Raw genomic sequence first — 12475 nt, 5'->3', positions numbered from 1 at the left:
GACGGACGGACGGACGATCCATCCATCCATCCATCCATCTATCTATCTATCTATCTATCTTATTTATCTATCTATTTTTTCCCAGTCCTGGTAAAGTCACATTAATAAAATCTTAAAGATCATTTAAATTTCTGTTTCTGACGGACAGACGGACAGACAGATAGACAGATAGATAGATAGATAGATAGATAGATAGACAGACAGACAGATAGACAGACAGATAGAACTGTGGGAAACCCTGAAAGAATCTCCTAGGAATAATAACAAATAATAACTAACGCCAAATAATCTCCAAAACAGTGCGACTATTTTAAGATAAACGCAACAGGTTTTCTCAGGATCGGTGTCCCTCAGGTGCCATCAAGTCTGAAGAAGTTGCTCAACGCAAATCTAAACCATTCATGGGATTTTTATTGTACAATTACAGAGGCAACTGAGGTACTGGCAAAGGAGGAGATGAAATTATACACATTCTCCTATTAATAAGTAAAAATGAGCTGGAGAGAGAAGCACCCAGGGGGGCCTCCACTGGAAAAATACAAGTGCTGGCAAACGACCAATGGTTTCCGTACAACAGAAGAGGGTTCTGGGAAAGCCGCTTCTGTCTGCTTGACTGGCTGCAGGTGCGGAGAGAAAGCAGCATCCAAGGTTGCATAAAACGGACACCAGAGAATAAGACAACTGGAATTATCACTGACATTTTTATGGCTGCAGTCGCAGGGGTTTATGGGTATCATATGCAACATTACATAACAGGCCTCCAGGAGTTTGAGTTTGTTACGAACCGATCGACCGCAATAAAACGTGTAATTAGATGGATGGAGGATGTGTGTAAGGATGTGAGAGATGATACCTGGATCTCTGTCGCTGGTCCAGCGCTGCTCGTTTGGCTTGAGTCTCCAGCTGTTGGAGATGTCGGTGGCGGCGTTTTCGACAGGGCGCCACATCTGGGATGTCATTTAAGCTGTCGTCCATCGGGTTGCTTTCTGGCATCTCTGTTAGACAAAACATGGAAAAGTTCAAGTTCATCCAATGTTCATATTTGCAAAGAAAATGTACTTAACATTTAGTCAGTATTTCATTATGCCATATTCATGAATTTTACTTAATTTTTAATCAGAAATGGTATAATTCATTATAAATGTAAATATTTTGAATGAATCTAGCAGAACATGTAATAAAATATATAATTATAATCTATAAACATAATATTTTAACATTATAATGAGCAGAAATAATGTGCATCAAACAGACCAAACATTAAACAAATTTACTTTTTTTGGAAATAATTTAATTGACATAATCTCAGGCAGATCCATCCTGAACATAATATGACTGAATATTATTTATATATTAATACAAATATAATATTAAATGCATACAAATATTAATATATTTCATTATCAGTAATATTAAATAATAATATGTATTATTATTTTTATTTCATACATGTATTTAAATAACAACAACAACAGCAATTATTATTTAAATACATACTTTCTATATTTCTATTCTCCTTGTAAGTGCATTGTTATTATCTTAATTTTATTAACAGCACGTGCATTAAAAACTTTGACTAAAAAACAAACAAATAATCATTATCTAAATTATTCTGCCAATAATTTAGATGAGATTAACGCATTTAATTTAAGCAGAAACATTCAGCCAACCTGATCAGTTATTGAGCTACATAGCCATCTGTTGCCAATTTCATGATTTCAGTCAAGATGAGTTATTATCTGTGAATGTTATTATTTGTGATTGTTTGCATATATAATGTCTCTGAACAGGATTAATGGAGGTTCTCACAGCCAGCATTCAGGCAGCTGGCCAAGATATGACTCTGCTAACACAATCAACATCACAAACGCATTAAAAGCATGTTGAGCATCAACATTAAATGATGTACATGCAGTGGGACTGCAATAAAACCCAGCAGGAGCACATCTGTCTCATGTGATATGTCATTGTAGCACAGTGGGATACTGTTCAAGAATCCAATAGTACTTGTCCTTTAAAGTACTATTGCATTGCCAGACACATTTCCATGATTGTTTCTGGCAGTTGTTTACAGTTTAATTTACACAGGACAGATATAGCTATGAAACTGGGTGGGTTTGACTCGCGTTAGTTGATGCAGCAAACATCCTAACCACATTAAAGACTCTTTCAATTATCCTTCACGTACTGCACCCTCATGGTAAACTTTATAGTTAAGATTAAAAAGACTAAAGCTACAACTCATACTCTTTAAACACAAAAACATAACCATGCACACACTCTGAAACATAAACCACTGAATCACGCTTTAAGGAAGGAAAGAATAGGACAATGAGGAACTATGCCAAAGTGACACACACCTAGCAACCATACATTACAATTCATACTGTTTACAGGGTCACACGACCGTGGAAGGGGGTTTCTTATAGTGCTTTTCACTTTTACTCCACAGGGTTTACACAAGGGGAAAAACAGAAAAATTGAGCAACCCGCAGACTAAATCATGTGTGACTCCACCTCATTTCCCTTTTTGTGCCTCAAAACTCTGACTCAACAGCCTGACGGAGCCCCCAAATACGGCCTTAGAGTAGCCCGATGTCAAAATCGACCAAAAGCAGACGGTGTTGCCAAGGAACAACTCGTCTAGGAGATGACGTCATTAACAATGACGGACGACGCTGGGAAAATCTGAGGGAATTAACTACCTGTAGGCCGTCTCAGTTCTGGCTCGAAGGTTTAATATGCTGGACGACACAGCGGTTCTCAGCAGGGAAAAAGACATTAGCGTGGTCATGCTTTGGACAAGAGAGCAAATACCTACAGTGATGTCAGCGCTCTCATTGACGCAATGCAATTACAAGTCTTCACTGTTCTGTGCAGTTTATTTGTGGTCTAATGGTAGAAATACTGCGAACAGAACCATACCGCCAAACCAAACTTTATGCTAAGTATCTATCATTTTGACGATAGTGGTCCTGACAGAAGTAATGTTATATAATGCAGCATAGCTATTTAAAAAACTAACAGTTAATTAACCATGCAGCAATACCTATTATGGATAATCCAGCGAATTAGATACTTTACAAATGAAAAATAAATCATCTGATGGATGCAAACCAGAATCGGAAAAGTCTAAAATTTAAGATGAAGGGGCAAAAAATGCCCCTAAATAAATGCAAGTATCTGCTTAAACTTAAGTATCTGACATAAAGGACAACACAGATATTAAATGAGGTAAAAACTGCCCTTACAAAGCTAAAAAATGCCCCTTGAAATCAGTTCTGGGAGCAAATATTGCCCCTTAATAGAAAACGTAATTCCTGATGCTCATGCAAACCGAAGATAAGGTCATTTATAAATGAATAAAACTGATAACAGCTGCTTCACATTGTATAACACAAGATAAACACAAAAGACTTTCAATATTATACGAACAACATCATAAAACCCAATATACAAATCGTAAATTGTTAAATATTTGATACACACAACTCTAAAAGTTGGATTCCACATTAATGCACCAATCAGAGATGTAGACCTAGTGGATTATTCCATATTTCTTTGTCGATTTCTATCATTGCATGGTACATACTGTCATTCTGTCTGGCCCTACATCAAGATCTTGAGCTTTCATGCGCTTGTCAAAGTCACTGTAGATCAAATCAGCATCGTGCTGCTTTCAGGGAAGAAATTCCACTAAATTCGCAACACATTGCTAAGCTATATTAAAATATGAGTTTCGTTTGATGTTCTAGGCACAAATTCAGTTGTGGGCTCATCAAGTTTGACGTCAAACTTTGTAAATATGTAACTATGTCCAATGAGCACAATATTACAGAGCCTTGAGAACAAATCAACTCCGAATATACAGCGAGCTGAAGAATGAGAATTTCCACAAATCCACACAAACTAAATCACAGACTTTGTTAAAAGTAGGCTGAGAAAGTTTCAGCAGTAATTTGCATTAAAAAAAAGTTTGAGGTACTTGCATCTGAAATTGTGGCTCTCTGGAAACTTTAAAGGAGTATGAGAAAAATGGCAACCTGAAAAAGACAACCTTAACTACAGTATATGCTTTATTTTAATTTTTTTTAGCAGAGGCAATGGAAAAAATTGTTTGGAATACAGGTTTGGAAGGATATAATAACAGAATTTCAATTTTAAGTTAGAAGAATAACCTTGTGTAAGAGGCTGTCTGGGTTCAGTCTCCTGTTCATCTTCTGTACTGCCTCCATTATCACTCTCTCCAGGACTCTTACCTGCCGCAGTCTCCAACGCCTTGTGCTCTTCACTGTCTGCCTTTTTCCTTTCAAGAGAATACAGTAGGTACATCAAGGCATATAAGAAAACATATTGCAGACTGATTTCTAGAAATAACTGATTCACGTTCTAAACAAAAGTAAGAGAATGCACAAACATTTGAAAGTTTCTCTTTCACTCAAAAACTGTTTTCCTTCCTTTCATCCTCAGGGTTTTTATTTTTTTGAACTACCATTCAAATGTTTTGGGTCAGTTAAGATTTTTTTTTAATCAGTATTTTTATTTCACCATGATGCATTAAATTGTTTGAAAGTGACAGTAAAGACATTTAGAATGTTACAGAAGATCCATTTCAAATAGATGCTGTTCTTTTTAACTTAATTCGTCAAAAAATCCTGAAAAAAAAAATGTATTGCATTCTCTACAAAAATTTGAAGCAGCACAACTGTTTTCAACATTGCTAATAACAAATGTATCTTGAGCAGCAAATCAGCACATTAGAATGATTTCTGAAGGATCACGCGACACTGAAGACTGGAGTAATGATGCTGAAAATTCAGCTTTGCATCACAGCAATAAATTACATTTTAACATATATTCAAAAAGAAAACAGTTATTTTGAATTGTAATAATATTTCACAAAATAAATGTTTTTAATGTATTTTTGATCAAATAAATGCTGCCTTGGTGAGCAGAAGAGACTTTTTTCAAAAACAAACTATTCTACAGATCATCAACTTTTAAATAATAATGTACATATAGATACACATATATTTGTTGGACTGTTTGAAATCAATCATTATTTTTGCAACTCATTCAGGTGTCATAAGTGGCACAGACATAAGACTCCTTTAAGTGTGTTAATCAAGGGCACTGAACTTTCTTGGGTTCGCATCTAAACGTTTTAAGTTAAGTTTTCCATCATGCCACAGTTGTCCACTAGAACAGAGCTTGTTGCTGTCGTTTTAAGTTTTGTTTTCCCACAAAAAAAGAAGTGTAGACAGGAAAATGTGCTCAACACAAAACTAGAAGTGCTAATCATGAATGTAACATCGTCAGGGGATTACCTAACAGGAGAAGGGAAATGTTGAACTGAAAAATGCTTACGATCATGTGAGGATGTATCATGATGCAATGCGGCACACATCTTTACCTCTTTTCAATAGATTCCTCCAGCTCTTTGACTCTTTTCTGCAGGGCTCTGAGTTTGGCTTTCTTCTCATTTAGGACCAGCACAAATCGGCTGTACAGGTCTCTCTCCAACGTCTCCTTCCCCTGGACGTACCTCTCCATCCTGTGGAGAGGGTGAAGACCAATGAGACCCACCCAAACACTCATGCGGCCCACTCTCCCTGGACATCCGATCGGGTTGACAAGAGTGGAAATGTTTAGTTATGAGAGTGTTTGTGGTTTTATAAGTGGATAAACACTCAATTACTTAACATGGAAAACCTTAAGAGCGTATTGAACCGAACACCTGTGGTAGTTGTTTGCAAAATACACACACTCAAGCTAATAAAGAGCCGTCAGTGTTGAGTAGCATTACAAATTCCCCATAATTCTGGTTTTGGAAGATGTTAGAAAGTGTGGCGGCACAGTCTGGCCGATGATGTCACTGCTGCTGTTTCTCACAAAGGAAAGATTGAAGCACAAGAAAAGAAAGTAAAGAGGAACTTCTTGTCAATTTGGCTGGGATTCCCTTGTCATTCTCCTCCTGAATGCGTCATGTGCTTTAAATCAGCCATATACACAGCAAAAAATACTGAAGTGCGTATGCATATCTACAGTTTCCCCTTGAGTATCACAGCAAACACAAACTAAAAACATCTTGTGTATCTGGAGTTCCTTAGTAACCATTTAAAAAAAGCAGCCAAGATGCTCTTTCATTCTGAATCATGGGAGATGATGAGGAGGGGAGAGGGTAATCCAAGAGGAAGTTGTAATCATAAACAAGTGAAAGGCTTGCGTAATCACGCTATTTTGTTTGAAATCAATTTTGGCATTACACAAAAAACCTTGTGAACATTCCCAGGAACAAAGAAACAAATCAAAAGCATATTCCCCACATTTGTAGACATATTTTTCATGTTGTAGTTCACTTCTAAGCATTTTCAAGCATCAAAAATATCATAATTTAGTTTTAAATATAATATAATAGAGATAAAAATGCATAATAATAATCATGATAGTTTTGGCCAAACTTCAACAGAGAACAAGAACAGGCATATTTTAAATAAATAAGTATAATGAATTATTTTTTTTTTCAGTATTAAGGATTTTAATTTTACATTTAATTTGAAAGCACACAGCAGTTTCGAATTTTACATTTAAGGGATGACTTTGAGTAATGTAATGTTTCCAGAACAAAAAGTATTTGAGTAATGCTAACCACTAAGCTTAACTTGCTCATAAATCATAAAGCGCTATTCTAAAAAACCCATTAGAGGTTCCTGAGGGGACCCGTGTTGAATTAGCCTTCCAGGTTAGCTTACAAATTGATGTCTTTAGTGAACAGCTCTGTTCTGCAAATTATTTTATTTATTCCAAACATCCATTTTTACAGTTCTGTGGGAGTTGGGCAGTATTGATCTGGTGTGGACCTACTCTTTAGTGATGTGTTCCTGTTCTCTTCTCAGCTTCTGGTTCTCCTCAAGCAGGTGCTGGTTTTTGGCCTGTAGACGTGCGCTCTGCTCCAGGCCATGACTAATGAGCTCCCTTATGACTTCAGTGGGCTCAGGCACCGCCTGCAGATCCACCACGCCGAGCCTGAACTGACAAATAAAGAGAGAACAAGATTAATAATAGAAGACCTCGTGCAACCTGGCACCTGGAGGAGACACCTGCCTATCAGCTATTAGCATTAGCATCCTGGCTGGAGACACAAGTGAGATTGGCTAAGAATGAACTTCGCCTACAGACGGTGAGATTTATTTGTTGGTTTCTGAGTTTATGGTTGTGGAGCAGGGATGTGGTGTAATGTACTGGAGCTGGATCACATCACTGAGATCCAGACGTTCTCACTATTTTTGACCAAATAATTTCCATTACTTTTCCATCAAAAAATTCTGTCAATCTTTACCGACCAAAAATATTTAAATTTGTTTAGATTTAGAGGAATTTGGTAACGAATCATTCAGACTGATGTGTGAAACTGTTTGACTGATTCATTGAAAATACTCAACAGAACAAATTTAATCAGACCTAATATCAAGCCAAAGGAATATTTTAGAACAAATCAAAACTGAAATGTCAATGTCTTTACCAGGATAGTTAAGTTTTGGCCCAAACTTTTGGCCCATTCTCTAGAAAATACACACACACACACACAAAATAATTACTATTATTTAATAGTATTTATTTGATAATTACTATTATTTAATAATTAATAAATTTTCTGTAATTTATAACAAAAATACACATACATTTAAATTAACATATTGTAAAAATAACATATTATATACATATAAATTATATAAATACATTATTTTATATATATAAATTATAATTATAAATTCACAAATTATATTTAATTATATAAGTATATATAATTATACTAAATACATGAATTAATAAGTAAATAATCAAAAGATAAATAAATGAATAATACATAAAAAAATTATGAAATGAATAAAATAAAAAATAATAAAACAAAAGACTTAATGAATAAAATAAATGAATAAAAATGATATTTTAAATATATAAAAATAGATAAATAAATTATTATATATATACATTATGAAATATTATAAATACAGATCTATAATAAGCTTAATTTACATAGACTGGATACACATTTGCAGCACAAAAAGCACAGTGCTAATCCAGCACAGACAGAACCTGGTTAAAGTAAAACGAGGGAAGTTCATGAATACAATGCTTTTTTTATCTGCAAAAAAACTGAAAAACTGTTTAGTGAATTCACACCTCAGGGTTTCACTGCCCAAATCTGTCTAGCACCTGGACAAACACACCAACATTTAGCCTGGACTCTTGTACTGATAAGACAAGCCAACCGCTGTGATGGGAGCCAGCGGGCGACAGCGAGTCTCTGATCCTCAAATAGATGAACTCTGACAGGACACACAAGGGACTGTGTAGTGTGTGCCAGTCTGTGAATGATAAGAATGACTGCACTGAAGAGCACTGAAGATAACAGAACACAATGAAGTTCCTGCCGTCAACCTACCGAGTCTTCTTGACGGCTGTAAGCAAAAGACAGTGAGTGGGAACAAGAAAGCGAATCCTTATGACCTTGTTGTGAACGACTCTGGTAATGTATGTAGTAATGTAGCACTAAAAGAGAAGTTTAGCATGTTCTTTAGGGAACGGAGATCAAGCTGTCAAGCTCAAAAAAGGGGGCTAAAAAGGAAGCATAAAACTATTGTAAAAGTAGTCCATTCCACCTGCGCACTATTTTCCCAAGTCTCCTGAGGTCAACCAAATGCTGTGTGAAGAACAGACTAAAAATTACACTTCTATTGTTATTTCCTAACATTCGCTTATGTTGTAGCAACAACTCTCGTTTAATGTTTTGGTTTGTTTTATACTTAAAGCTACCAATACTGCTTTAAGTCTTTTAGAATATAACATAGAAGTAGTTCAAATGAATAGTATGGTGTTTTGAATCATTGAATCATGCAAATGAATCATTCAGTCATTGAAAAGAATCAACTCAACAAACAAATTCACTCAGAAATCAGACCTGATTTCAATTCCAAGAAACATTTTAGAACCGATAAAACAGACATTTACATGGTATATGTATACATACAAATTGGGAATAATAAAAATATGTAAAAGAGAAATAATTAAAAATCAAATGATAAATAAGTAAACAATGTTAGACAAATCAATACATAAAAGAAAATAAAAGAATGATAATTAATGATAGAGTTAATGGAATAAAAATGACTAATATTATATTGCTTCACACTACAGCAAATAAATTGTGACCCTGGACCACAAAACCCGTCTTAAATCGCTGGGATATATTTTTAGCGTCAAAATTAACGATTTTTCTTTTATGCTAAAAATCATTAGGATATTAAGTAAAGATCATGTTCCATGAAGATATGTTGCAAATTTCCTACCGTAAATATATCAAAACTTCATTAGTAATATGCATTGCTAAGGACTTAATTTGGACAGCTTTAAAGGCGATTTTCTCAATATTTATTTTTTTGCTCCCTCAGATTCCAGATTTTCAAATAGTTGTATCTCGGCCAAATATTGTCCTATCCTAACAAACCATACATCAATGGAAAGCTTATTTATTCAACTTTCAGATGGTGTATAAACCTCAATTTCGAAAAAATTGACCCTTATGACTGGTTTTGTGGTCCAGGGTCACAATTATCCAAAGTACTTATTTTTTTGGAGCTTGCCAGCTGCATCTTCTTTCTGTGTTCCACAGAGGAAAGTCAAATGGATTTGGAAAAGAGATCGATGAGGTGAATAAAGGAAGACTGATTTTTAATTTTGGTCCATATCATACCTCTTCAGTTTTTCATTCCACACAGAACAAAAGAGCCAGCTCTGATGCAACTGTCACATTTACAAATCCTTAAACTAGAGATTCAACATGGAACCTTTTCCAGCCAGAATGTGACGTACCATCGAGCAACACTCACACCGAGTCCTTTACATGATGAGCTCAGAACTTCCATGTCTCAGAGTGCTTATTTAGACAGGTCTGTGTAGTGAACCTGGACGCAGCCCATTCATCCCACAGTGGGAAGCCAAATTGAGGAGACAGACACAGGTTGAATTGCTATTAAAACTCTTATGACGAAGACCAGTGGCTTTATGCTTAAAAAAAACAAACAGTTGTTCATGAGTCACACAAAATCATCATTTGAACTTGTCTAACTCAATGATACATGAGGAGGCAAGCCAAACATTAGAGCTGAAGTCAAGAGAGATACTTTTTTGGGCCTAAATACAATCACATCTTTTAATAAAGATATTTTGATATATATTACTGATTATTAAAAGATTTTTTTAAAAAGCATTTTTCCATTTCTTCAAAAGAAGCTTATTTAATTAAGCCTTAAAGGTTCATCCAAGTTCACCCAAAACTGAAAATTTGCTTAAATTTTACTCACCTCAAGCCACCCAAGGTGTAGATGAGTTTGTTTCATCATCAGAACAGATTTGGAGAAATGTAGCATTACATCACTTGCTCACCAATGGATGCTCTGTAGTGAATGGGTGCCGTCAGAACAGCTGATAAAAACATCACAATAATCCACAAGTAGTCCACACTACACTAGTCGCTCAATTAACGTCAGTGCAGATTTCTCTCCTGATTCAGACAAGACAAATTTTTCACAAGAAAAAGCAACATTATGGATAGAAGACTTGTATTTTAGCTGGAAGAAACGGTTTGATGTTAAATACATCTTAACAATGGATTTGATTGGTGTGAATTACTTGTGGATTATTGTGATGTTTTTATCAGCTGTTTGGACTCTCATTCTGACGGCACCCATTCACTACAGAGGATACATTGGTGATGTAATGCTGAATTTCTCCAAATCTATTCTAATGAAGACACAAACGCATCTCCGTCTTGGATGGCCTGAGGATGAGTACAGCAAAAGAAAATTATGACAGTTTTTGAAACATTGACTAGTGGACTTTTGGGGGAGAAAAGGCTGAAAAAAGAAGAGGCAAAGCAGAACACAGCCTCTTTAAATGAGGAATACTGATGGATTTGATGACGGACGTGAGGTAAACACACCAAACACAACCATAATCCAGCGGAGTTAAGGAAACGAAACGTTCCCCCAAAAGAGTGACTAAGAATGACCTCTCGACAGAGCCAGCATTGTTTCTGTATATGGCTGGCTGGTCTGGAAAGTATTAGACAGTTTCATCTCTGCAATCAGTCAAGTGGCCGGCAGAACCCAGAGCAGATGCCATCATATCCCCACGAGGACGCTGGGAACCGATCTCCGTTTGTCCCTGTGGGAACGGTCGTTTTCTAGGTGCCACAAACGCACTAAACCACACACAGAGCGCCGGACCTCCCAAAGTTTCCTAGGACTTCTTCAGTGTCTGACCACATAAAAGTCACGTGACTATGAAAACGTGCATCACAGCTAAACTACTATTATGAACAAAAACAGCTTTGCAAAATCAGAAAAAAAAACTGAAAGAGATTTCTGAAAGACATATAGCAGGAAATTTCATATTGCATATCTATTTAATGCACAATAGCATTATATATATTAATATATCAATATTATACACAATTTTTAAAAAATATGTTATGGAATAATTGTGTTTTCTATCTTTTGCAAATGTAATTTTCTATATAGGGTAGAGTGGGGGAAAACGCCCCCTACTGTTTTTCCCAAAATAACCACAAGATAAAGTCATTATATAAATTTGTATTGTAACTATGGACTTTGTTGACGAGAGTGATGTAGAAGTTTTCACCATGAAGCTTACACTGGTGATGTACCGGAGAGAAAACAGATTTCACAGTAAATTATCTCATTTTCAGCAGTAAGAAAAAAAGTGTTTTAAAGCTTGTTGTTTTGTAGAACATCACAGTTATATATGATATGAGAACAGTAGGGCCTGTAGATAAGGAGTACGTGCTATTTAATAAAAATATAATTATATTTTCAGAATGGCATAATTGTTTTTTTAAGCATAGTCTGTGGGGTAAAACACCCCCAGTGGGCAATGAGCAATTACTGTAGTTATTCTGTTCTGAATATCAAATCCTTTGTTTTTCCATCAAATATATTCTAACCAGTTGAATTAAAATATTTGGATTTTACATATAAATATTACCTCAAGTTAGCATCAGGTAGCTAGTTAGCTAGCATCAGCTAACAAAATGTTTCAAATAGGCTATAATTCTGTCATTCATAATTATTGATTATATTCTTTTTAATTTTAAGCAAAAACTGTCTGTACTCTGATTTTGCTGTAAATGTTTACAGCAAATTGCTTTGTCAGACTGGGGGGCATTTTACAACGCCCCCTTGGTACAAATTTCATTTTTGTTAAAAATCTAATAACATGAAAACTCTGGACATTTTTCATACATTGTTTATAATTTATGTCATTGTCACTAAAACCATGATAACTTTTTAGAACACACAGTCCATAAGGGGGCCGTTTTCCCCCACTCTACACTATATATATATATATATATATATATATATATATATATATATATAGATAAAAGAAAATTTTG

The 12475-nt window shown here is 35.3% G+C and overlaps 1 protein-coding gene across 2 annotated transcripts in view; it reads right to left on the bottom strand.

The window, feature by feature from the left end:
• The window catches only part of LOC107689399 (DNA repair protein XRCC4-like), a 35513-nt gene that overhangs the window by 11637 nt on the left and 11401 nt on the right, over positions 1-12475 (bottom strand). Inside the window, exons 4-8 of one of the 2 annotated variants that reach the window (XM_016487379.1) lie at positions 6865-7031; positions 5414-5554; positions 4179-4306; positions 3990-4043; positions 922-995 (exon numbers count right to left, since the gene is read on the bottom strand). In XM_016487379.1, coding sequence (XP_016342865.1) covers positions 994-995; positions 3990-4043; positions 4179-4306; positions 5414-5554; positions 6865-7031 — 492 coding nt within the window. In that variant the 3' untranslated portion in view covers positions 922-993. Of the gene's footprint in view, positions 1-853; positions 996-3989; positions 4044-4178; positions 4307-5413; positions 5555-6864; positions 7032-12475 lie in introns of those variants that run through there. The other variant, XM_016487369.1, reaches the window with a different exon arrangement.

This window comes from Sinocyclocheilus anshuiensis, unplaced genomic scaffold (assembly GCF_001515605.1).
Source record: "Sinocyclocheilus anshuiensis isolate Anshui unplaced genomic scaffold, SAMN03320099.WGS_v1.1 scaffold393, whole genome shotgun sequence".
Classification (NCBI taxonomy): Eukaryota; Metazoa; Chordata; class Actinopteri; order Cypriniformes; family Cyprinidae; genus Sinocyclocheilus; species Sinocyclocheilus anshuiensis.
Note: the sequence above shows the minus strand (reverse complement) of the source record. Positions and strands in the feature narration are given on the sequence as shown.